The 23,943-nt window shown below is 45.0% G+C and overlaps 2 protein-coding genes across 16 annotated transcripts in view; one reads left to right on the top strand and one right to left on the bottom strand.

Moving 5' to 3' along the window:
• The window catches only part of C14H17orf80 (chromosome 14 C17orf80 homolog), a 38,908-nt gene extending 22,931 nt beyond the window's left edge, over positions 1-15,977 (top strand). For 3 of the 8 annotated variants that reach the window (XM_030827776.1, XM_030827774.1, XM_030827775.1), the window contains exons 3-5: positions 1,889-3,405; positions 8,929-9,036; positions 9,585-9,897. In XM_030827776.1, the coding sequence (XP_030683636.1) occupies positions 1,896-3,405; positions 8,929-9,036; positions 9,585-9,814 (1,848 nt within the window). In that variant the 5' untranslated portion in view covers positions 1,889-1,895 and the 3' untranslated portion in view covers positions 9,815-9,897. Of the gene's footprint in view, positions 1-1,888; positions 3,406-8,928; positions 9,037-9,584; positions 9,898-12,210; positions 13,367-14,265 lie in introns of those variants that run through there. The other 5 variants (XM_030827777.1, XM_030827778.1, XM_030827781.1 and 2 more) reach the window with 5 other exon arrangements.
• Positions 8,786-23,943, bottom strand: part of CPSF4L (cleavage and polyadenylation specific factor 4 like) — a 39,199-nt gene continuing 24,041 nt past the window's right edge. The window contains exons 3-7 of one of the 8 annotated variants that reach the window (XR_004033341.1): positions 20,975-21,070; positions 19,676-19,769; positions 19,200-19,347; positions 12,189-12,259; positions 9,104-9,117 (exon numbers count right to left, since the gene is read on the bottom strand). Coding sequence is in view for 6 of the 8 variants with exons in the window: in XM_030827783.1 (XP_030683643.1) it covers positions 12,046-12,259; positions 19,676-19,769; positions 20,975-21,070 (404 nt within the window). In the remaining 2 variants the exon portion in view is untranslated. Of the gene's footprint in view, positions 9,118-11,938; positions 12,260-19,199; positions 19,348-19,675; positions 19,770-20,974; positions 21,071-23,943 lie in introns of those variants that run through there. The other 7 variants (XM_030827784.1, XM_030827786.1, XM_030827785.1 and 4 more) reach the window with 7 other exon arrangements.

The following is a 23,943-nucleotide window of genomic DNA, read 5'->3' as shown; positions in this document are numbered from 1 at the left end:
ACGCCTGTAATCCCAGCACTTTGGGAGGCCGAGGCGGGTGGATCACCTGAGGTTAGGAATTCAGGACCAGCCTGGCCAACATGGTGAAACCCCGTCTCTACTAAAAATACTAAAATTAGCTGGGCGTGGTGGCGTATGCCCTTAATCCCAGTAATCCCAGCCACTCGGGAGGCTGAGGCAGGAGAACCGTTTGAACCTGGGAGGCTGAGGTTGCTGTGAGCCGAGGTCGCGCCACTGCACTCCAGCCTGAGTGACAGAGCGAGACTCCATCTCAAAAAAAAAAAAAAAAAAGACCAAACAACAAAAAAGTAAGAATGATTACTGTAATCTGTTGGCAGACAACAGTTTTGTTTTGAATGACTTCGTACAGGATAAGGTGGGTTGGTTGCTTTAATGAATGGATTGGTGAAGATTGTGTCTATTTTGTAAGTGGTTTCAGTCACCCTTTTTAATCTCTGAAGGTCAGAAGATATTATCAGTTCTAGTACTGAATAATATTTAAACGTTTATGTCTAAAGAATTCAGTGAACAAATATTGTATGCCAGGCTCAGTGCTAGGTTTTTACATACAGCTGTGCGCAGGATGGATATGTTTCCTGCCCTCTGGAACTTTATAGAAAGAATAAGAGATGTAGAAAGGAAACAACTTTCAATTAAACATTGGAATTAAACATTTTCTTTTCTGGACTCTAAAGAATAACAGGTACAAATATACATGGTATAAATTTTTTTTAAATTTTTTACATGGTATATATTTAACAAAGATGTCAAACTAATTTGCCAGTAATCTGTTGTACTAGAAACTATAAGTAGGCTAGGCGTGGTGTCTCAGGCCTGTAATCCCAGCAAGTTGGGAGGCCGAGGAGGGCGGATCATGAAGTCAGGAGATCGAGACCATCCTGGCCAACATGGTGAAGCCCCGTCTCTACTAAAAATACAAAAATTAGCCGGGTATGGTGGCGCATGCCTGTAGTCCCAGCTACTTGGGAGGCTGAGGCAGGACAATCACTTGAACCCGGGAAATGGAGGTTGCAGTGAGCCGACACTGCACTCCAGCCTGGTGACAGAGTGAGACTCTGTCTCAAAAAAAAAAAAAAGTATAAGTGAAAAACAGGACTGTGTCCTTGCCGTGTATATATTTGTGCATTATACATGTATTTTATGTATATCCATATGTGTGTGTATATATATATGTATATATATATATGTGTATTACTGACTAAATGTTAGTAGAGCTTCATTTTTCATTCTTAGATTGTGGGAATTCTAATATTTTCTTCCTGCACCCTAGTGGATATTCCATTTATCACTTTGGAAACCCCTGCTGTAATCAGTAACCTTTGGCTGGGCGTGGGCGTGGTAGCTCGCGCCTGTAATCCCAGCACTTTAGGAGGCTGAGGTGGATGGATTGCCAGAGCTCAGGAGTTCAAGACCAGTCTGGGCAACACCGACATGGTGAAACCCTGTCTTTACTAAAATACAAAAAATTGGCCAGGCATGGTGGCATGCCCCTGTAGTCCCAACTACTTGGGAGGCTGAGACAAGAGAATTGCTTGAACCTGGGAGACGGAGTTTGCAGTGAGCAGATATTGTGCCACTGCACTCCAGCCTAGGTGACAGAGCGAGACTCTGTCTCCAAAATAAATAAATAAATAACCTTTGGTTCCTGGCCTAAGTTTTTTATTCTTTACTATTCTGTTCTTGAATAACGTGTTTAAAGGTTTTTAAACAATTTTTTATACTCATGTAATGACTAGTTGACTTGCCATAACCTTAAGTAGCAAACATCTAGCTTGTTCCAAATGAATTTAAAAGATACAGCACATAAGTAAAATACTGATATTTACAAACTATGTGCTTCTCATAATCTCACATTTACCTTTTTCAGGAATAGGATGAGTGATAATCCACCCAGAATGGAAGTGTGTCCTTATTGTAAGAAGCCATTTAAACGATTAAAATCTCACTTGCCATACTGTAAGATGATAAGACCAACCATACCTACTGATCAAAAAGTTTATCAGTCCAAGCCAGCTACACTCCCACGTGCTAAAAAAATGAAAGGGCCAATCAAAGATTTAATTAAAGCTAAAGGGAAAGAGTTAGAGACAGAGAATGAAGAAAGAAATTCTAAGTTGATGATGGACAAACCAGAACAGACAGTGAAGACCTTTCCACTGCCAGCTGTTGGTTTGGAAAGAGCAACTACTACAAAGGCAGATAAAGACATCAAGAATCCAATCCAACCATCCTTCAAAATGTTAAAAAATACTAAGCCAAAGACTGCTTTCCAAGAAGAAACCAAGGCTCAGTTTTTTGCATCAGAGAAAACCTCTCCTAAAAGAGAACTTGCCAAAGATTTGCCTAAATCAGGAGGAAGTCGATGTAATCCTTCAGAAGCTGGAGCGTCTTTACTGGTTGGCTCAATAGAACCTTCTTTGTCAAATCAAGATAGAAAATATTCCTCAACTCTACCTAATGATGTACAAACTACCTCTGGTGATCTGAAATTGGACAGAATTGATCCTCAAAGACAGGAACGTCTGGTAAAATTACTAGACGTGCCTACTGGTGATTGTCATATTTCTCCAAAGAATGTCAGTGATGGGGTTAAAAGGGTAAGAACATTATTAAGCAATGAGAGAAATTCCAAAGGCAGGGATCACCTCTCAGGAGTCCCTACTGATGTTACAGTTACTGAGACTCCAGAAAAGAACACAGAATCACTCATTTTAAGCCTTAAAATGAGCTCATTAGATGAAATCCAAGTCATGGAGAAACAAGAGAAAGGACTTACTCTTGGAGTAGAGACGTGTGGAAGCAAAGGAAATGCAGAGAAAAGTATGTCTGCAACAGAAAAGCAGGAAAGGACTGTCATGAGCCATGGCTGTGAGAACTTCAACACCAAGGATTCAGTCACAGAAAACAAGTCTCAAGGAGAAAGACCACATTTAAGTTTGCTCATTCCGAGGGAGACAACTTACGAGTTTTCTGTATCGCAGTCAAGTAGTCAAAGTCTTGCCTCTCTAGCTACAACATTTCTTCAAGAAAAGAAAGCAGAAGCCTGGAATCATAATCGTGTCCCTGATGTAAAGGCATTAATGGAGAGTCCCCATGGACAGGTGTCTCTGGAGCCCAAATCTGATAGTCAGTTCCAAGCATCACACACCAGGTGCCAGAGCCCTTTATGTTCAGCCCAGCGTCACACTCCTCAGAGCCCCTTCACCAACCACGCTGCAGCTGCTGGCAGGAAGACTCTTCTCAGCTGCATGGGGCTGGAGTGGTTTCCAGAGCTCTATCCTGGTTACCTTGGACTAGGGATGTTGCCAGGGAAGCCTCAGTGTTGGAATGCAATGGCCCAGAAGCCACAACTTACCAGTCCCCAGGGGGAAAGACTCTCGCAAGGTAAACAAGCTTATTTTCAATTGCCATCTGTCCCATCCAAAATGCTCTCTCTGCCTTTTGGATTTATAAGCGTCAAAATACTAACATTTTCAGTCATTTAGTTTATTTTCACCTAGGAGGCATGCCAGTAGACTGCGTATAAAGTCCTGAAAGAGGCTGGGTGCAGTGGCTTACACCTGTAATCTAAGCACTCTGGGAGGCTGAGGCCAAGGCAGGTGGGTCACTTGAGTTCAGGAGTTAAGACCAGCCTGGGCAACATGGCGAAACCCCATCTCTACCAAGAATACAAAAAATTAGCTGGGTGTGGTGGCGCACCTGTAGTCTCAGCTATTTGAGAGGCTAAAATGGGAGGATCACCTGAGCCCGGGAAGTCAGGGCTGCAGTGAGCAGGGTATGTGCCACTTCACTGCAGCCTGGGCGATGGGAGTGAGACCCTGTCTCAAAAAAAAAAAATTGTCCTGAAACATTATTTCTTGCTTCAGGGGTCAGTAGTGGTGGTTTATCCCTCTCTTTTTCTCTCCCCCAAGAGTTGAAGGTTACACTAGGGCAGGCTGGCGATGCTGAAAGCAGTTGAGTTTCTGCATTGAGAAGAGGCATGTCTGGTAGAAACTGGATGGGTAAACAGACTGGAGAAAAACATAAAGACTTAAAATTCAACTAGATAGAATAAACACTGTGTTCAGAATCCAGTCAGGACCAGGTTGTACAAGAAATCGGTTCTAAGTTTACAGGAAAAGAAATAGGTTCTAGGCTTCAGGCAAATGCAACATCTAGGAATTTAGAGTAGCAAAGTAGGATGCCAGGTGGCCTTAGGACACAGGTAAAACTAGCTAGGTAAGAAGGGCAGGCGAGGCAGGTAAGTGGAAGTGGAGGCTCAGGAAATGAACAGTGAAGATCAAGGACCAGAAACGGAGGATGTGGCCAAAAACAAAAGAAAAAATGACTAGGACCCAAGAAAAAAACCAGTGATTGAGCCTGGAAACAGGAGAGATGAGGTGAGAAGGACTTGGGGCAAAAGACTGAACGTTGAAACTCACCTTGATTATGAATCAAACTCTTCAGAAGCTTCCTAGAGGCTCCTTGCTGATGGGTGGAATAGGTTAACAGGAGGGAAGACCGAAGCCCAAGGAGCCAGGAAGTTCCTGACAGTCATTTGAAATATCTTTGCTTTTGTCTGCTGAATCTCATCTTTAGTTATTAGACCACCTCTCTAGCTAAAATATATAAGGTTTCTTAAGCTTTTCTAGGGGCAGGGTTATTGTAAAGTAGCATACCTCTCGTGTAGTGGCCATTGGTGCTTTCATGCTTATTTTGACAGGAGACCTGTAACAACTCAGAATAGGTTTGCAAGAGAAAAGCTGATATCTCTTCCTAGAGGAAAATCGTTTTCTCCTCTGGTAGATTTTGCAAATGATCTCATATTCACTAAACCTCTATTTGCCTGGTCTCAAAATGGATGTGTACTAACAGCAGAACATTGCTAGCCCAAGGCTACATTTTCTTTAACTGCCTTCCATACACAGGCCTAATGTCTAGACCTTTTTGTACAAAGTTGTAGTCACAAAGTCAAGCCTCTTCTCCATAATAAACAGATTTAATTAACATTTGTGTTGCTTTGTGGTTTTCAGAGTGCCTCTATCTGTATTTTTTTTATTTTGGGCACAAAAGGTGGACAGAGAGGTGGGCAGAGTCAATTTATCCCTATTTTGTAGATGATGAAACAGGCACAGAGAGAATAAGTGATTTGTCCAAGTTTGTGTTGCCAATAAATAGTAGAGCTGCAAGGAGAACCTAGTTTCCTGAGGCCTAGTTTAATCCTTTCCACTAAACCATGTTGTAGAAAATACACCATAACTAAAACCATGTTTGTTATAGTGCCATACTTTTCTCTGTGTGTGTGTGTGTGTGGTTTTTTTTTTTTTTTTTTGAGACAGTTTCACTCGTTGCCCAGGCTGCAGTGCAGTGGCGTGATCTCGGCTCACCTCTGCCTCCTGGGTTCAAGTGATTCTCCTGCCTCAGCCTCCCAAGTAGCTGGGACTACAGGTATGCACCACCACGCCCGGCTAATTTTGTATTTTTAGTAGAGATGGGGTTTCTCCATGTTGGTCAGGCTGGTCTCAAACTCGTGACCTCAGGTGATCTGCCCACCTCAACCTCCCAAAGTACTGGGATTACAGGTGTGAACCACCGTGCCCTGCCTTCTGTGTATTTTTCAATTGCAGATGCACACACTCCCCCCATGGTAAATCTCTCTAGCAAGTTGAAGGACTTGTGTATTTTCTGTACTATATTTTATAGTGCTTAGGAGTGTCCTTGATACACACTTTTCATTTTAGAGGAAAAAGTGAGGGACCTGACATTTATCTGTGATGACTATGACTATCATTATGCTAGATACATTATGTCATTTAATCGTCATTAACAGCTCTGAGTGACACCACTGTCCCACCCTCTTATTCCTCATGAGGAATCTGAGCTTCAGACATCTTTTTTTTTTTTTTTGAGATGGAGTCTTGCTCTGTCTCCCAGGCTGGAGTGCAATGGCGCGATCACGGCTCACTGCAACCTCCGCCTCCCAGGTTCAAGCGATTCTCCTGCCTCAGTCTCCGAGTAGCTAGGATTACAGGCGCCTGCCACCGTGCCCAGCTAATTTTTTTTTTTTTTTTTTTTTTTGTATTTTTTAGTAGAGATGGGGTTTCGCCGTGTTGGCCAGGCTGGTCTCGAACTCCTGACCTCAGGTGATCCGCCTGCCTTGGCCTCCCAAAGTGCTGGGATTACAGGTGTGAGTCACCACGCCTGGCCTGAGCTTCAGACATCTTAAGTGACTTGCCCATGTTCATGCAGTGACAGAATCAGGATTCCAATCCAGGTTCGTCTGACTCTACTATTCCAAACCGTGAACCTCAAGTAGAGTTTAAAGACTACAGAGAGAAGAGTCAGGTGAACCTGGAGGTATTAACTACTAACTCTCCCAAACAGTAAGCCTCAAGTAGAGTTTAAAGACCACAGATAGAAGTCAATACCTTGTTTGATATGTTATTGATACATTTCACTGTTAGCTGCCAAGAATACAATAATAAGATACAGTAACTTAAAACATTAAATTACCAAGGTTATGAGATAGGATATAGGAGGAAAAATAGAATTTTTTCTTCAGTAACAAGTTCCTTCCAAATAGTGGTGAGAAACTATTTTAATCCCTTTTATTGCTCATAGTCTGTAACTAATAAATGTTGTACTTAGTTTGGTACTTCTATATCAGATGGTAAATAAGATGTAATCATCATAGGGCCTCTACTTCTATTATAAATTGAAAAACTATTGAAGTTGGATCCAGGATCAAAGTTCAGACTTTGATGTTACCACCAAACGAACAGAAGATACCAGAGGAGAGAGACCCTAGGATCAGGTCAAGCCCTGATCCCTCCATTGGCCAAGGACTTCAAGGCCACATCAACCTATAGGGATTAAAAGGTGGTGCCGTTGGCTCCTTAAAAAGCTTTGTGGCCAGGCGCGGTGGCTCACGTCTGTAATCCCAGCAATTTGGGAGGCCGAGGCGGGCGGATCACAAGGTCAGGAGATTGAGATCATCCTGGCTAACGCGGTGAAACCCCGTCTCTACTAAAAATACAAAAAAAAAAATTAGCCGGGCGTAGTGGCGGGCGCCTGTAGTCCCAGCTACTCGGGAGGCTGAGGCAGGAGAATGGCATGAACCCAGGAGGCGGAGCTTGCAGTGAGCAGATATTGCACCACTGCACTCCAGCCTGGGCGACAGAGCAAGACTCCGTCTCAAAAAAAAAAAAACCTTTGTAATTTCACTGGGCAATGGCTAGCTCCAATGACTGCAAATTAGAGTTTTATTGGAATCTTTGCATAAGAGAATGGGCCATACCTTTTCTTGCTCAGGCAAGACCTTTGATAGGTCATTTGTCCTTCTCAGGAAGCCAGCTCATTCCTTTGATATTTAAAGGCAGGGCCAGTGAGCTAACAGTTACTGAATGAACTTCAGATCAGGCCAGTAGGCTCACCTGACTGGAGAAAGCAGGGCAAGGCCAGGGAACCACGTGGTCCTGACACTGCTGACGACATGGTCGCAGTTTTCAGGAAGTTGTCTCTTTGCACCGTTTTCCTCAAATTTTTTCCAAGATGAATGGGTTTTTTTTTTTAAGAGACTAACCTTCACCTTGCAAGAGAATTATCTTCTTTGCAATTTCTTGGAAGCCAGCATGATTCTTTTCATTGTTCTTTAATGATCATTTGGATATTTTTACATCCACAGCAACTTTTACCACACTTGGTAAACCTGTTGTCGGTGTTTAATTTCTTCTTTATCTTGATGAACCAAACCAAGACTAGAGAACCATCAGTAGTAGAGATTACCTGTCATAAAACACGGAGAAAACCATGTACAGGAGAAATGTGATTAAGCAGCATAAGCCCTCTTTTTTTTTTTGAGGCGGAGTCTCGCTCTGTCGCCTGGGCTGGAGTGCAGTGGTGTGATCTCGGCTCACTGCAAGCTCTGCCTCCTGGGTTCACACCATTCTCCTGCCTCAGCCTCCCGTGTAGCTGGGACTACAGGCACCCGCCACCACGCCTGGCTAATTTTTTCTATTTTTTAGTAGAGACGGGGTTTTACAGTGTTAGCCAGGATGGTCTCAATCTCCTGACATCGTGATCCACCCGCCTCAGCCTCCCAAAGTGCTGGGATTACAGGCGTGAGCCACCGCACCCGGCCTGCATAAGCCCTCTTTTCTGGTTCTGCTTAAGTTATTCATGTACTGAACATGAACAGGAAATGTTTGCTGGCCAATAATAGCGATAGGGTAGTAGAACAGGCATGTTGACTGTGGGCAAGTCACAGTCATAAAAGGAGAAAGTCACGCTTTTGGCTGACATGTTTAGCAGATGATAGAAGATGTAAAAGAGGCCAGGCGCAGTGGTTCATGCCTATAATCCCAGTAGTTTGGGAGGCTGGGGCGGGCAGAACACATGAGGTCAGGAGTTCATGACCAGCCTGGCCAACGTGGCGAAACCCCGTCTCTACTAAAAATGACAAAAATTAGCCTGGCGTGATGGCGTGTGCCTGTAATCCCAGCTACTCGGGAGGCTGAGGCAGGAGAATCACTTGAACCCAGGAGGTAGAGGTTGCAGTAAGCCGAGATCATGCCACTGCACTCCAGCCTGGGCGAGAGAGTGAGACTGTGTCAAAGACAAAAAGGTGATATAAGAGACTCACTTCATGAAGCACATGCACATCAATCACCTGGCCAGGGTACTCAGCAGACCAAAAAACAAGTAGACGCCCTGATTTTCGGGGGTCCCTTGGCCTTTTGAAAAACATTTTTTCAACCTGTAATTGATTTGACTTTCAACACTTAGCTGCAGTCCAATGCAGAAATCTTTAATGCACCTGTTTAGAATATGCTTTTCCTGAGGCTTAGCCCTGGATCCTTCGGCACTGGATGTTGGGGAAGGGGGTACGTTTCGGTAAACAATGACGGTGACTTCTGTTTGGAACCATAGTTTCTTTGTTGGAACGAAGCTCAACTGATATAAGGAGTTTGGAACCCCCTACCGGACTTACAACCTCCAACTTCTCTCTGATGAGGCTCTTGGGAGCTGTACAAAAAGGTGAGGCTGGAGTTTGACTGTTGCGTTCTGTTGCAGATTCTGGGCATTTGGAAAAGTTTCTCTTTAGGCTGTTAAGCAAGGCTAAAGAGGAGAGGAAAAAAATGTTAAAATGTGTGTTCTCTTCCTAGTTTTCCATTTGTCTGTTTTCATTTTGGAGTTTGACATAATTGAAAGCACCAAAGCTAATAACAGCTACCATTTATTCAACAGCTTGTATTTTTTAATACCTACCCCCAACTTTCCCTTGCCCACATTGATTGTGCCTCCTCCCAAAGCCAGAAAGACTCTAAACCTCAAGTTAACCAGTTGTATTAGCCTCTTCCCACTAAAGATTTTAACCAAGCACCCAAAACAAGAGTAACTAATTTGAATGTAGTCAAGTTAAGGTTCTTTGATGTTAGTTAGCCTTTATGTGTTTAAAATATGTGTGTGTAAATCTCTGAATTACAGTTCCATCACTCAGGCTAACTGGGAAAACTTGAATGACTCGTGGATACTGGCCCTAGTTTCAGTCGCTGTAACACCAAGTCGTGTTTCCTTTTGAACAGGCTGGATCAGGTGCAACACCACCATAAGGAAGAGTGGAGTCGGTGGCATCACGATGCTCTTCACAGGATACTTTGTCCTGTGTTGTAGCTGGAGTTTCAGACGTCTGAGTAAGCCTTTCTATATTTCTAGCCTAAATAACAGGTCCCATTCTGTTATATGGACCTCCAAGGGATTCTCTGAATTGTTTTTTTTTTTTTTTTACAGCTTTACAGTATCTGGCATGCCTTAGTGAATGAGTTATCGCCTGGGGTTTCTGGGTTTTCTTTTATTTTTTTGAGATGCGGTTTTGCTCTTGTCACCCAGGCTGAAGTGCAATGGCATGATCTCAGCTCACCGCAACCTCCGCCTCCTGGGTTCAAGTGATTCTCCTGCCTCAGCTTCTCGAGTAGCTGGGATTACAGGCATGCACCACCATGCCCGGCTAATTTTGTATTTTTAGTAGAGACGGGGTTTCTCCATGTTGGTCAGGCGGGTCTTGAACTCCCGACCTCAGGTGATCCACCCACCTCGGCCTCCCAAAGTGCTAAGATTACAGGCATAAGCCACTGTGTCTGGCAGGCTGTGGGGTTTTATCAGAGGCTTGGTTGTAATGGCCTGTGTAAGATTTGACTAGAATTTACATAATTGCCCTTGTCCTCCATTTCATGTTGTGTTTTTGTTTTTTTTTTTGAGATGGAGTCTTGCTCTGTCACCCAGGCTACAATGCAGTGGCACGATCTCGGCTCACTGTAACCTCTGCCTCCTGGGTTCAACTGATTTCTTCTGCCTCAGCCTCCCGAGTAGCTGGGATACAGGTGTGCGTCACCATGCCTGGCTAACTTTGTTTTTATATTTTTAGTAGAGACAGGGTTTTCACCATATTGGCCAGGCTGGTCTCGAACTCCTGACTTCATGATCCTCCCGCCTCGGCCTCCCAAAGTGCTGGGATTACAGGTGTGAGCCACCACGCCGAGCCTCATGTTGCCACTTATTTGGTGGTCTTGTTTTTTTCTCCCTTGTAGGTGCTAGAAGGTTTTTTTCTACCTTCTTTTTTTTTTTTTTTTTTTGAGACAGAATCTCACTCTGTTGCCCAGGCTGGAGCACAGTGGTGTGATCTTGGCTCACTACAACCTCTGCCTCCTGGGTTCAAGCGATTTCTCCTGCCTCAACCTCCCAAGTAGCTGGGATTACAGACATGCACCACCATGCCCAGCTAATTTTGTATTTTTAGTAGAGACGGGTTTTACCATGTTGGTCAGGCTGGTCTTGAACTCCTAATCCCCGGTGACCCACCCGTCTTGGCCTCCCAAAGTGCTGGGATTATAGGCATGAGCCACCGCACTCAGCCTTTCTAGCTTTTTTTCCTTCCCTGCTAAAAGGTCAGGTACCCAAGAACTGTTACCCTGCTCCAATGGAAGGTGCTCTTCCTTGGTGCCTAAGAGCACCTTTTTGGCATTGAAACCAAATACCTTTACACCAGAAAAAGAGAGGAGGAGGAATAGAATACAGCTGTCACTTACCAATGTGTCTAAGTCTTATTGCTATCTCAGTTAATCTACTTTGAACACTTAAAAAACAAAGCGCCATTCTCCAGGTTTCAGCTTGTACTAAGTCTTAACCAGAAGGAAAATACCTTAATTTCTTTTATCTTAATTCAAGATGGGTTTGTTCATTTCTTAAAGTATTGCATTATAAAAAAAATCCTTAAAAAGACGAGTGGGTATCAAAAATATCAGTATTTTTGTATAATTAAATTTTTGTGCTGGTTTTTGTACAATCAAAAACCAGTATTTTGGGGCCGGGCACGGTGGCTCACGCCTGTAATCCCAGCACTTTGGGAGGCCGAGGCTCGCAGATCACCTGAGGTCATGAGTTCAAGACCAGCCTGCCCAAAGTGGTGAAACCCTGTCTCTACTAAAAATACAAAGATTAGCTGGGCGTGGTGGCGGGCGCCTATAGTCCCAGCTACTCGGGAGGCTGAGGCAGGAGAATTGCTAGAACCCAGGAGGCAGAGGTTGCAGTGAGCCGAGATCTCGCCATTGCACTCCAGCCTGGGCAACAAGCGAAACTGCATCTCAAAAAAAAAAAAAAAAACCACCAGTATTTGTGTACAATTAAAACAAAAAGCCCACTTTCAGATGAAAACTTCGGGTGTAAAAGTACAAGATAACGATGAATTCTGAAGGCCAGCATAATTCACACACTGGACTTCTTAAGAAAAAAAAAATCACAATTTGATGCTAATTGGGATTTGTTTGATGAAATCAGTGCCTAGTGAGTAGCGGGTAGGTCCGACAGCAGGAACAGGGCGGCAGCACTCCTGCCTGCTGGCTGGGATGGCCTCGCCGCCATCTCTTGTATCAGACACCTGATAGTCCTGCATAAATGGAGAGGCCCAAAACCAAGAGTCATTTCTCCCTCAGAGAAAAGGGCTTTTCTTAAAGTTTTACCAGTCTGAAAGGGATTGTTTGATACCTGACATTAGTGAACAGAGACTGAAGAAAGTGAAACAAACTTCTCATTGTGCTTAATACTCTTATTTCTAAACTTATAAAACAAAAAGAGAATGATCTGTAGAGGCAAAAGATAGTAACAGTCATTGGAAGTGGCCTCTGGATCCTTACATTTGTCTCTGTTTATCCAAAGAGCTGCAGCGCTGGCGTAAGTAGTGTTGACCTGGACATCACTTAAAGCCCTGGAACAGCAAAGGGCGTACGGTGGAGACGACTGCAATACATACTTAACAGTTTAAAAATGTGTAATATTTGGGACAGGGAGAGGGGAGTGAAAAAAAATACAGAATAAAATTATTGGAATCTAAAATAATGATACAGGAAGTAAATGTATTATTAATACAGACAGATCTGGTTCTGTCTGGATGTTCTTGACTTGCTATCAGAAGCAACTGAGAATTAGAGAAAAACTAGTTTTGTTTAATCATAAAGTTATTTTTCAAGGAGATGTGAAGATGACAAAGTTCATCATTAAAATTAAGAAGTTATTTCTCCGTAAAAAGCTAGTATCTCATTACCATTCATCTGTATGAGATACCAGACTACTACCTGTATGTTGATACAGGAAAGTATCTGAATTGGCAGAAAATAAGCCCACATCAGGCCCTTCCCCTTAGTTTCTTTGGGGCCCTTGACCAGATCTTGATAGGTGTGAGAAACACAAGAGCTAAGGATGGGCATTCGAGTTGCAGGTAAGCCTCTGAAAAAAACCTTAACAAATATTTTTAAGCTGATTTTTAAAATAGCACACTAACTATAATGTTAAATCACATTTTATACATCTTAATTGAGTATAATAGTGAACAGGTGGCTAATATATCATCTCTTCCTGGAAACTTTTCAGAATCCCACCCCTATCTATCTATCCCTTGCTCAAGAGTTTCTGTGCATTACTGAGAAATTCCTCTCAATTTGTTAGGGTTGTTTTTGGCTGGTGGGTTTTCTGTGTCTCTTCATCTCATCAGACTATTCAGTGTCTGATTTTTTACTTCTGCTTTGGCCCACAGAGAGTAACTTGGATACTTACAGGTAGAAAAAGCTTTGAGGAAATTTAGGCAGCATCAATGGATAAGTGTTTCCCCAACCGCCTTTCTAACGTAGAGGGTTAGTTATATATCACACGTACACACCCCTCTGTCTCAGCTTTGCTTGTGGTGTCCTCATGCCAAAATACATGAGGTCAGTTCCTCTTATGTCCCAGCTCTTTTAAAACTACAGGAATGCCAGGTGCGGTGGCTCACGCCTGTAATCCCAGCACTTTGGGAGGCCAAGGCGGGCGGATCATGAGGTCAGGAGTTCAGAATCAGCCTGTGCAATGTGGTGAAATCCATCTCTACAAAAAAAAAAATGTAAAAAGTAGCCGAGCTCAGTGGCACATGCCTGTAGTCCCAGCTACTTAGGAGGCTGAGGCAGGAGAATCACTTGAGCCCAGGAGGCGGAGGCTGCAGTGAGCTGAGATTGTGCCATTGCATTCCAGCCTGGGTGATGGAAGTGAAACTTTGTCTCAAAAATCCCAAAAAACCTACAGGAAAGCCACGGCCAGCATGTGTTGACTTGTACATCGTTTCTGTCTCTTCTCAAAGCTGGAATGTTGGGGCTACTTTTTACCTACCTTTTCTATTCCCAATCCCCTGCTCCTTTCCATCCCTAGTGGGAGTAATTTAATTCTGCAACAAATTCCCATAGTTAAGGTATTCAGCAATATATCCCTGTATCCTAGAATTCTCTGTAAGGAAAAAAGTTGTGGTTGAGGGAAAAAGTTCTACATTCAGTTATTTTAGTTTAATATTACTAAGAACTTCATTGGAACCCAGAACAATCTTCCCTGCCGAAAGAGCTTTGTGCCCATTCTCTGTGAATGCTCTTTAGGAGAGATGCTTAACGATTCTCTCCACACCTCCCCATGTGTCCTTACTCAAGACTCTCGAGGTGAGAAGGTAGATGAGAATGACCTTCAATAATATCCTCTTTCCCAGTCCCCCAGTTCCCTTGAGCAGGGGCAGCAGACCCCACCATGACCCACAGACCAAAGCCAGCCCACTGCCTTGTTTTTGTTTGTAATCAAAATGTACAAAAACAAGCCCTGCTCATTTGGTTAGGTGGCATCCACGGCTGTTTCACACGACAACAGCAAAGTCGAGTAGTTGTGACAGAAAAGCTGAAAATATTTACTATCTGGCCTTTACAGAAAAATTGTGCCGACCCCTGCCCTAGAAGAGCACAGTACCTCCATGTGTTGGTGTGGCGAAGACGACGGGATTGCCGCTCTAAAACATGTTTGGATTAGGAAGCACATTTAAGTAGGAGAAGCCTTCGTGACTTCTCTCTAGTGCCTTCGTGCCCTGTGTTGCCCACTGAATTGTCCTGTAACACCTAAGTGTAGTGGTAGCATTAAGGGTTAGCTTTTTCAGCCCTCAAGGTTATCAGGAACATTTGTATCACTGCTATAAATAAAGTAGTATCACTTGTCATAATCAGGATGCTAAAACATAATGAAAAAGTTTAACTTAGTCACAGTAAATATTTTATATCCCTGAAAGTAAGTTATTTAATGAGAATAGAACTATTTAATGATCCATGAGTCTTAAAAGGATATCTGCCTTGTATTGCCAAGTTTAAGGCAAAGGTGAGATCCTGTATTAATAAGAAGACGGCTTTTTTCTTTATTGGTAAGTACCAAGAATTCTAACTCACATATAGTAGGAAACAACAAAAAGTCTCCACTGACTTCTTTGAATTAGATACCGAGAATCCACAAATAAAGTAGTGTGGGTAACTTTCAAGAAGCCATTGGAAACATCTCCACATTCTGGAATTACTTGTAAATGTCTACAGAGTAATGGAAGGAAAGGCTTGTCTGCTCATTGCTGCCATCTGGGTTGGGAAAATAATTGAAGATTTGTTATCAAGTCCTTCAAGAATCTCTTCTTAATGTTCAGAATAGTTTAAGAGTGTTGTTGAGGTAAACTGATTGATAGCTGACTGATTATTTTCTGAGATGTAGATCTAAACAAACTCAGCATGACCAGGAAGCACACTTCACAGCTCCAGGGTGCAATACTGATGTAAAGTTGCCTTGTGAGGGTACATTTTTCACTCATGTATGCAAAATTCCTATCAGTTCATTTGCACAGCCAGTTCCAATCATGTATGTGATCACCAGATTAAAAGCTTCATCCAGAAAGACAAGACTCCTCAGAACGAATAGTAGACAAGTAAGACTGCTACCTGCAGAAGCCAGTACGCTTCAGGTGTGAGGCGGGGTAACTACTCATCTCTTCGGAGCCAAGGAAAAAAAAGAACGTCTCTAACATGATTTACCATTTTAAACAGCCTTATAAGCTTTGTCTCTTAAAATCATGCTGCAGAAGGAGAGAGGGTAAAAGTCGTGTTCTGCCCTGTCTGTGGCATTGGTGAGAGCCCCGCTAGGTAAGAAGCAATGCTTAGATCTTGCTTCCAGGCAGCAGCTTGAATTCCCGAATCTTCCTGCAAGGTGCATACAAATGCAGCATGAGAATCCATACACGTAATCCATATTCACCTTCCCATCCATCCTGCAGAAGAGGCATGGTGACACCCAGGCTACTGTCCATGCTTGAGAGGACGTATTTAAAGGTTCTGTTACTAAAAGTTGGGAATATTCACCGGCATGCCTGAATACCCCGGCTGTAGCTCACACGTGGTCTGTGTAAGTGGATTAACCTCGGGGCAGTCTTGTTTAATCCTGAATAATATCTGAAAGACTGAGTTTACTTGGGAACGTGTAGTTTTTCTAATGCACATTAAAATTTATTTTAGCTGTTAAAAATAAAATCATTTTATTATCAGCAGACTCTTATACTTTATGGGGAATCTACATACTACTTCCGCCACTCTTCATAATAAAATTATTTGTAAAATATAAAAAATACTCCCCTGAGCTGATTATTTGCCTCTTTTAGAGCCTCACCTGTGAAATGGGTGGGTGTGTCCCTGGGTCAGTTACCCAGTTTACTGGAGCCTCCTTTGTACTGTAATTTAGAGATAATTATTCCTACTTTGCAGACATTTGGTGAGATTAGAAGTCTTACGTTTGTTAATTCCAGTAACATCTGTGATGGTAGGAACTCATTGATAGCAGCTGTTGTAAAGCCTGTAGTATGTGCCATCATACTATATATAAATTCCAACCTTGAACGGAGGAAGAGAGGCCCTACTGCAATCCACAGGCAGATCCAGCCAACATCTGGGGCTTGCTTTGTGCCGAGTGCCATGCAAGGTTTTTTACATGCGTTTTCTCCTTTTAGTTTCAAACAGTCCTGTGACGTGGGTGCTATCCTGCTCATTTTCCAAAAAGAAAACGGGCATGAGGTAGAGTGATTTGCCTACGTAGCTCTGTGCTGTTCATCACATAGCAGCTCCCATTGGTTTGAACTGGCATTCAACCCCCCAAAACCTGACTCCTGGGCTCCATTCTTTTAGACTGCCCTGACTGGGGACTCCAGCTCCAGGCAGGCTAGACACCTGTCTTTTTACCAAGGTGGGGGGCCAGTTCTTCCTCACACATCACATTGCTCTTCTCTATTACTCCAAAAGGCTCAGCACAGCCACTAACCCCCCTTTCCCAGTGGATTAAGTTGCCTTGGTATTGGCCTTTCATGATGGCATTAAAATATGGTAATACTGTTAAGTGTTCCATGTCATTACCTTACCTCCCCAGGATAAGCCTATTTTATTCCATCTACTGTCCCATAATACTCCACACATAAGGCACAGAGTATATTCTTAGATTTAAATAAGCCATACAGGGAAGCAGCTGTCATGCTAAAGAAAACCATTTGAGTTAATTGCCAGTTGATAGCAGCAGCTGAAGCCATATGCAGAGGAACTGCCACGTGCAACCCAGAACTGCTGGTAGGAGCTGAGCAAAGTATGATCGTGGATTTCCCATAGACTCGAGCTTTTGGTTTTATGTACATTTTGCTCCCGTTTTATGGATAACTTGTTCCTGCCAATCTGCCTCCAAACCTGTTGTATTATTAGTAGCTCGTTCACTTACAGGATCAAAAGAAATAAACCTATATGCCACAGGCTACTTCTGCACCTCACTCATACCCTGCTTAGGATGACAGCGGGCTTACTGTGGAACTTGGGAAACAGAATCCCATAGTAAGACCACTGAGCATCTTCTGACCATAGGTTAGTTTTTAATAACTCCTACCAGTTGAGTCTTACTGTACTTATTGGCATAATGACCTGGTCTTTGACACAAAAACAGAAAAAGTGAATGGCATGACTTTTTGTAAATTCAGATTTCTAAAGATGTCTAGGGAAACATAGGAGATGGTTAGCCACCTTTGTGAGGAATTGGATGGATTCTGCTTGTTGGTGAAGCTTATTTCAGTCATTCAAGCCCAGCATCACAATCCCAGAGAACAAGGCTCTAGACATTGCAAGGCACATAAAAGCAACTGTACAAGAAAAGTCAAGGGTTCTCCCTCTCTTACCTGTCATCCCAATAAAACTATTCTCTTGCAGAATGGAGACTGCAAAGCTCAGGACACTTTAGAAGCTATGAGAATGAAGGTATGATCAAACATGATTTTTTTTTTCTTCCTGATAAACCAGAAGATATCAGAAAAAGGAACCAGGTGCTACATTCCCTCCCTTAACCATACTCTGCCCTCCGGCCAAAAAAGAATCTTAAGGACGTTATGTACAAGTAACTGAAGAGTAGTAGGCAACAAAGCAGGAAATGATTGTTCCTTTTGAAGGAATAGTCTTGTCTAGCAGGAGATGCCAACAGGATGGTTTACAGTATCCTCTCATTCTCTCCTAATTCACACTCCTATCTGCTGCAGAAAAGGAGTCATTCTCCAGCTCCCTGATCATTCCTTGTCCTCCCAGCTCTCAGCCAAGCACTTGCCCAGCCCTGTGGGTTCCTTTGTCTACCCTGTGGCACAGGCCCTGCGCTTGACCCCTGATCCCCAGGCAGGAGAGCAGGCACTCTGTTGGGGATGGGGCCTTCCAAGCTTCCACAGCAGAAATAGGAGGTGCTGAATCCCAGGGCCGGTTGACAAGCTGCAGATAAAGTGAAGTCGTGAAAAAACACCTACTGCAGATAGTCCCTCTGTGCAGACACTGACTTCACAGAGGGCTGGGACGCTGGCCGTGCATTTAGGGTGAAACCAGGGTTCAAGATGCCTTTAGTTACAGTTTTAAGTGCCAAAAGCATACCTTTCAATGAAAGTTAGGCTTTCACTGTAAATGGGCTTGTAAATTCCCCGCAGTCCCACAGATCGCCTCCCACCTTCTTTCAAAGCCCACTCAGAACCAGCAGGGACTGCCTTCCTCCCAGGCCATCACCCTCCCAGCGTCCAGTGCTCGGAGGCCCCAGTAGCTGTCAGTAGCTGCCCGTAGCTGCCCCAGTGTTGGCGCTGTCTGGCTTCTGTGATACTTAAACAGGTGTCCGACATTCAGTCATCTAGACCAGAGGTCAGCAAGCTTTTTCTATAGAACACCAAACAGTGCGTATTTTATACTCTGCAGGCCACTGGGTCTCTGTTGCAGCCACTGGACTCTGCCATTGTAAGCACCAGAACAGCCATGGCCCTGTTCCAACAAAACCCTTTATGAGCACTGGAATTAATTTCACATGTCACAAAATATTTTGATTTTCCTCCCACTTTTTACAAACCATTCTTAGCCCCTCGCCTGTACAAAGACAGGCAGCAGGCTGGACTCGGCCCACAGGCTGTAGTTTGCCAACCCCTGACATAGGCGCTCATCAACATTTGCGTCTATAGAGAATGTGTGTCTCTCCATAGGGACTGGGCACAGTTCTCAATCAGGGCCAGCCCTGATTCCAAAAACCATGCGTGCCACCCAGCTAGCAGAAGGAAAGCCTCGGGCTGGTCAACAGAGAAGTCCTACCCTACCCACAGCAGAGATTCTAGAGGTTGGAGAGGAGTCTGGGAGGAACAACCACATATATGTGTCCCACATGCATGATGACATGCCTTTCAAAGGAGAGTGAGGGTTCGCTGGGAGCCATGCAGTGCTGCTGGGTGAGCTTCCCTGGGGAGCAGAAAGGAGTGGGAATAAAAGGATGAGGCACGACAGCACGTGCCTGCCTGCACTCACCTTCATGTAACTCGGGTTGAGTAAAAGATTCATCTTGGGACTAAGGGAAGTGGAGAGAGAGACGATTACAGCCAAGCTCTCGCCCTCCCATCTTCTGCTCATTAACATGCTCTGCGCCAGCCTGCTGCAGATTTCATATTTCAGAACCCTGTAGGGAAGGTGCCCTCCCTTAGCCAGGGCGTGAGGGAGAATTACAGAGGACTGGGGAGAAATGGGCATTAAGTGTTTCTTCTCTTATTACTAGAACATTTTGTGAAAAGATCGACACCCATCCCCAGCATGAGTACACATTAAAAGGATGGGTTAGAGTTCTGAGATCGCCAGGGTCAGGCAGTGGTGCCAGGAAAATACTGGCGCGGATGCTTGCCAGATGCTTCGTTTTCCGCCATGGATCAGTGAAGGTATGGAAAGATCTAGAACTAGAAGGCCAGGCCTAGCACGGTGGTGGGAGTTGGTAACTGAGGTATCATACTTACTGAGCAAATTGGCACTTGGGTCCCTCAGGGCAGAAGCCAACTAAATAGTTGAGACACATTATTCTGGGGACATGGCGGTATTTACACAGAGGACCTGCTGAGCGAAGAGAAAGTGATGAGAAGCAGCCGCTCCAGTAAGAGGGGAAAACACACACAAAAAAGCTCCCTGGGAAGGGTGTGGATGGTCATAGGGGCTTCACTTAATAGGGGTGGATAAATCTTCCCGTCCTTTCTGTACCACCCTAAAGCACCCACTTCTAGCCATGAGACAGGGATGGGGAAAAGGAACCTTGGAATGTGCTGGAGCAGGTGTCAGCTGGCAAGTTCTGAAATAGAGTTGGAAATGTCACTGACATGCTGTGTCCTGGAGGACTTGCATGGATATGAACCATACTTTGTTGCCTTTTATTTATTTAGGTATGGGAGCTACAGCTGAGAAAAAGCTGACCTGGCCGGGTGGGGTGGCTCACACCTGTAATCCCAGCACTTTGGGAGGCCAAGGTGGGTGGATCACTTCAGCCCAGGAGTTCCAGACCAGCCTGGGCAACATGGTGAGACCCTGTCTCTACTAAAAATACAAAAATTAGCTGGGCGTGGTGGCACACACCTGTAACCCCAGCTACTTGGGAGGCTGAGGCAGGACAATTGCTTGAACCTGGGAGGTGGAGGTTGCAGTGAGCCAAGATCGCACCACTGCACTCCAGCCTGGGTGATAGAAAGAAAAAAGCTAACCCCACAATCCTACTGATCTTCTCAGCAGCCCTCACCCCCGCCCAGATCCCTAAAACCAACAGCACTAACAACTCAGTAAGAAAAACCTATCCGAAGATAAAGGAGAGGGAGAAACCCTGTTGCTTAGGGCATGGGAACCCTGCTGGGGGAAGCTGCCTCTTAAATTTGGCTGGCAGCAATGGGAAAGGTAGAATATGCTTAAGCAGCACTCAGGACCCCCCAGGTAAGTGGAATGCAGAAGAGAGCACACATGAACTAAGCATCTCCTATGGGCCTGACCCTGTGTCAAGAGCTTCCTGTGGTTCAGTAACTTGGAGAAGGGCATGCAGCTGATACATGCTGAAGATAGGATTTGAACCCAAGTCAGTCTGCCCCAAGAAGCCTGTTATGGCCCCACACCAGGCTGTGTTTTGTGTGTCACAGCAGAGCTGGAGGAGAACTACAGAAAGACCTTCTATTGGGGTTTCAACAAGGCACAGCCTCATCAGGAAAATGGCCCCTCCCCTGCTGAGAGCCCCCACCCTGATCCCCACAGCCCCTAGGGCTCCCTGGCTTCCAAGGCCTCACCGTCCTTGCAGAAACCTTGGTCATACCAAGGACAGTCCTGGGACTTGAAAGCTGGCTTCACATGGAGGAAGGGACACTCCTTGTTGCTGCAGTCACCTGAAAATCCCAGCACTCTCTGTAGAAGCAGTTTTTCTTTGTGGTCACTTCTGTGTCCCCAAACCAGATTGACCTTGCCCCTCACATACACAGAAGACACTGGCTTTTATTCTGGGAGTCACCAGCTTTTTGAAGATGGCAAGTATGTCTAATCCTTCCTGCAGTCTAAAATGGGTGGATCCCAGTCCTATTTGCTAAGCAGGGCATGGTCTGAATATACACCTCTGGAAGAGTAAGAGTGGGGGTAGGACCCCAGATGGAGAAGGAGGCACTGGAACTGAAGGCCGTTAGAGGCTAGCAGGAACAAGGAGAGCCGAGAAGGCCTGCGACATTAAGTGGAGATATTTCCATGTCACTGTAAGTGCAGCCCCCTCTTCATCTCTACTACAAAACCCATGCTGCCTGCAGAGCCTAGGGAAGCTGTTCCCCTTGGTGGAAATGCAAAGACAAGCAAAGCCCTGCTCAAGCTGGCACAGGTACGAAAAGAAACACTGCAGAGTGGGCACCTGCATTATATACTAAGCCTGCATCATCATCTCTCTATGGATTAGACTAAGTCTCAGGTTTAGTTTATTTCCTACAGGGAGCCAGCCCAGTGGGCCCAGGCTACCCAGGTGTTGTTGTTATTATTATTATATTATTATTATTATTTTATTATTTTGAGACAGGGTTTTACTCTGTTGCCCAGGCTGGAGTGCAATGGCGCGATCTTGGCTCACAGCAACCTCTGCCTCCCGAATTCAAGTGATTCTCCTGCTTCAGCCTCCCAAGTAGCTGGGATTACAGGCATGTGCCACCACGCATGGCTAATTTTTGTATTTTTAATAGAGATGGGGTTTCACCATGTTGGCCAGGCTGGTCTTGAACTTCTGACCTCGTGATCCGCCCACCTCGGCTTCCCAAAGTGCTGGGATTACAGGTGTGAGCCACCACGCCCGGCCCCAGGTGTCATTTTAAGAGCTCTCTTAGATTTCTCTTAGGAAGAAAGCTCTGAAGGAAGCATGGGGGAAGATTCATCCCACTTTCACTTCATTCAAGCTGAGAACTCATGAATCTTTCCAACTTCATCCTCCTTAAATGTCTACAGCTCAGTGCTTTTCAGAGCTGAAGGAGCATCGTAGCGTCTATTCCATTGATTTTCAAATTGCTCCAGGAAGATCTATTTTATACACTGGTCCTCTACAGAGCAAGGTTTCGTCTAAAGGAAAGCACCCCTAGGCCAGGCACAGTGGCTCATGCCTGTAATCCCAGCACTTTGTGAAGCCGAGGTGGTGATCCTCAGAATCACCTGAGGTCAGGAGTTTGAGACCAGACTGGCCAACATGGTGAAACCCTGTCTCTACTAAAAATATAAAAATTAGCCAGGTGTGGTGGCACATGCCTGTAGTCCCAGTTATTCAGGAGGCTGTGGTGGGAGAATCGCTTGAACCTGGGAGGCAGAGGTTGCAGTGAGTCGAGATTGTGCCACTCCACTCCAGCCTGGGCAACAATGTGAGACTCTGTCTCCAAAAAAAAAAGGAGAGTACTCCTGATTCCTAAGAGTTTAAAACCACCATTCTTTCCCACCCCTCTCATTTCACTGAGAACGCCAGGGCTCAGAGAGAGGAAAAAGCCACATCCATTTCATTCAGCTTCCTCACGTTTACGAAGGGTTCATTTGTTCATTGTCAGTGTACAGCACTGGGCAGAGTGCTGACTCTGGGCTTGAGCTTTCTAATGAATCAAAGTGACATCACCCCCTAGGTGATGCTGGCCGGCATTTGATGGATGGAGATAACAGGAAGTCATCTACACTGGTTGCCGTTCTGCTGGGCGCACGTCTCTGCATTCCTGGCCTGGCCAGCAGGTGGCAGCAGCACCTCAGCCTTCAGTCCGCCTTTCAGAGACGGGGTACTGGGTTGAAGATCGCGGACACCAGGCCCTTCCAGTGACTCTGTCCCACTCCCACACCTCCCCAACAACACTCCGATTCCAATTAGAGTGATCATCACTTTGATATTCGAAAGCCATATGCATTCATTTACTGTAAGAACAGTAGATTACATCTTGTAATCATGGGTTTACAAGTCTGTCCTCTACTAATTGGAGTTATCTGGGGGCCGAGGGGGACCTGGTCCCGTTCCTGTATCCATGCCCAGGAGCACCGGATCTCCAAACAAACACCGAGGGCTACTGAGGGAATGACTAAGTAGGTGGCATTTTATTACTAAAGTCACAGAATGTTAGGCAGTGACCAAGGGGAACTGGGATCAACACTGTCCTTTCAGGGGAGACATGGGGGCAGCTCTCAGGAACTGCCATGCCTTTGCCTCCCAGGAGCAGGCAGGAAATGGAATATTAGCCTGGGTGGGGCTCTGACTGGCCTAGGTGATGCTTCGCCTCCTTCTCAGGTACCCAGGACCCTCCCATTGGCACTAACGAGGAGCAGCCGCTTGGGGGGCCCTGAAGCTGGCTCCAGCCACATTTAGAAGCCACGCCTCCTGAGTCAGGGGCATCCAGGGGATTCTGCCAGCTCTCTCCTTGCAGGTCACTCTTCATGGAATACAGTTCGAAAACCACTGGACTAGATAATCCGTAAGGCTCCTTCCAGCTCCGAAAAGCTCTGAGCTGTAGAACTGTATTGTGAAGGGTGAGACCTGAAGCACATTCACAAATTCCTTTCTTAAGTAAGCGGGAAAGTGGCTGCAGCTGCCCCATAAATAGTCCCTTGATTAAAAGGACAAAGGAGGCAGGGCGCGGTGGCTCACACCGATAATCCCAGCACTTTGGGAGGCCGAGGCTGGTGGATCACCTGAGGTCAGGAGTTCAAGACCAGCCTGGCCAACGTGGCAAAACCCATCTCTACTAAAAATACAAAAATTAGCCTGGCATGG

The sequence above is a fragment of the Nomascus leucogenys genome, chromosome 14 (genome assembly GCF_006542625.1).
Source record: "Nomascus leucogenys isolate Asia chromosome 14, Asia_NLE_v1, whole genome shotgun sequence".
Lineage (NCBI taxonomy): Eukaryota > Metazoa > Chordata > Mammalia > Primates > Hylobatidae > Nomascus > Nomascus leucogenys.
This window is presented reverse-complemented; position numbering and strand designations above follow the sequence as displayed.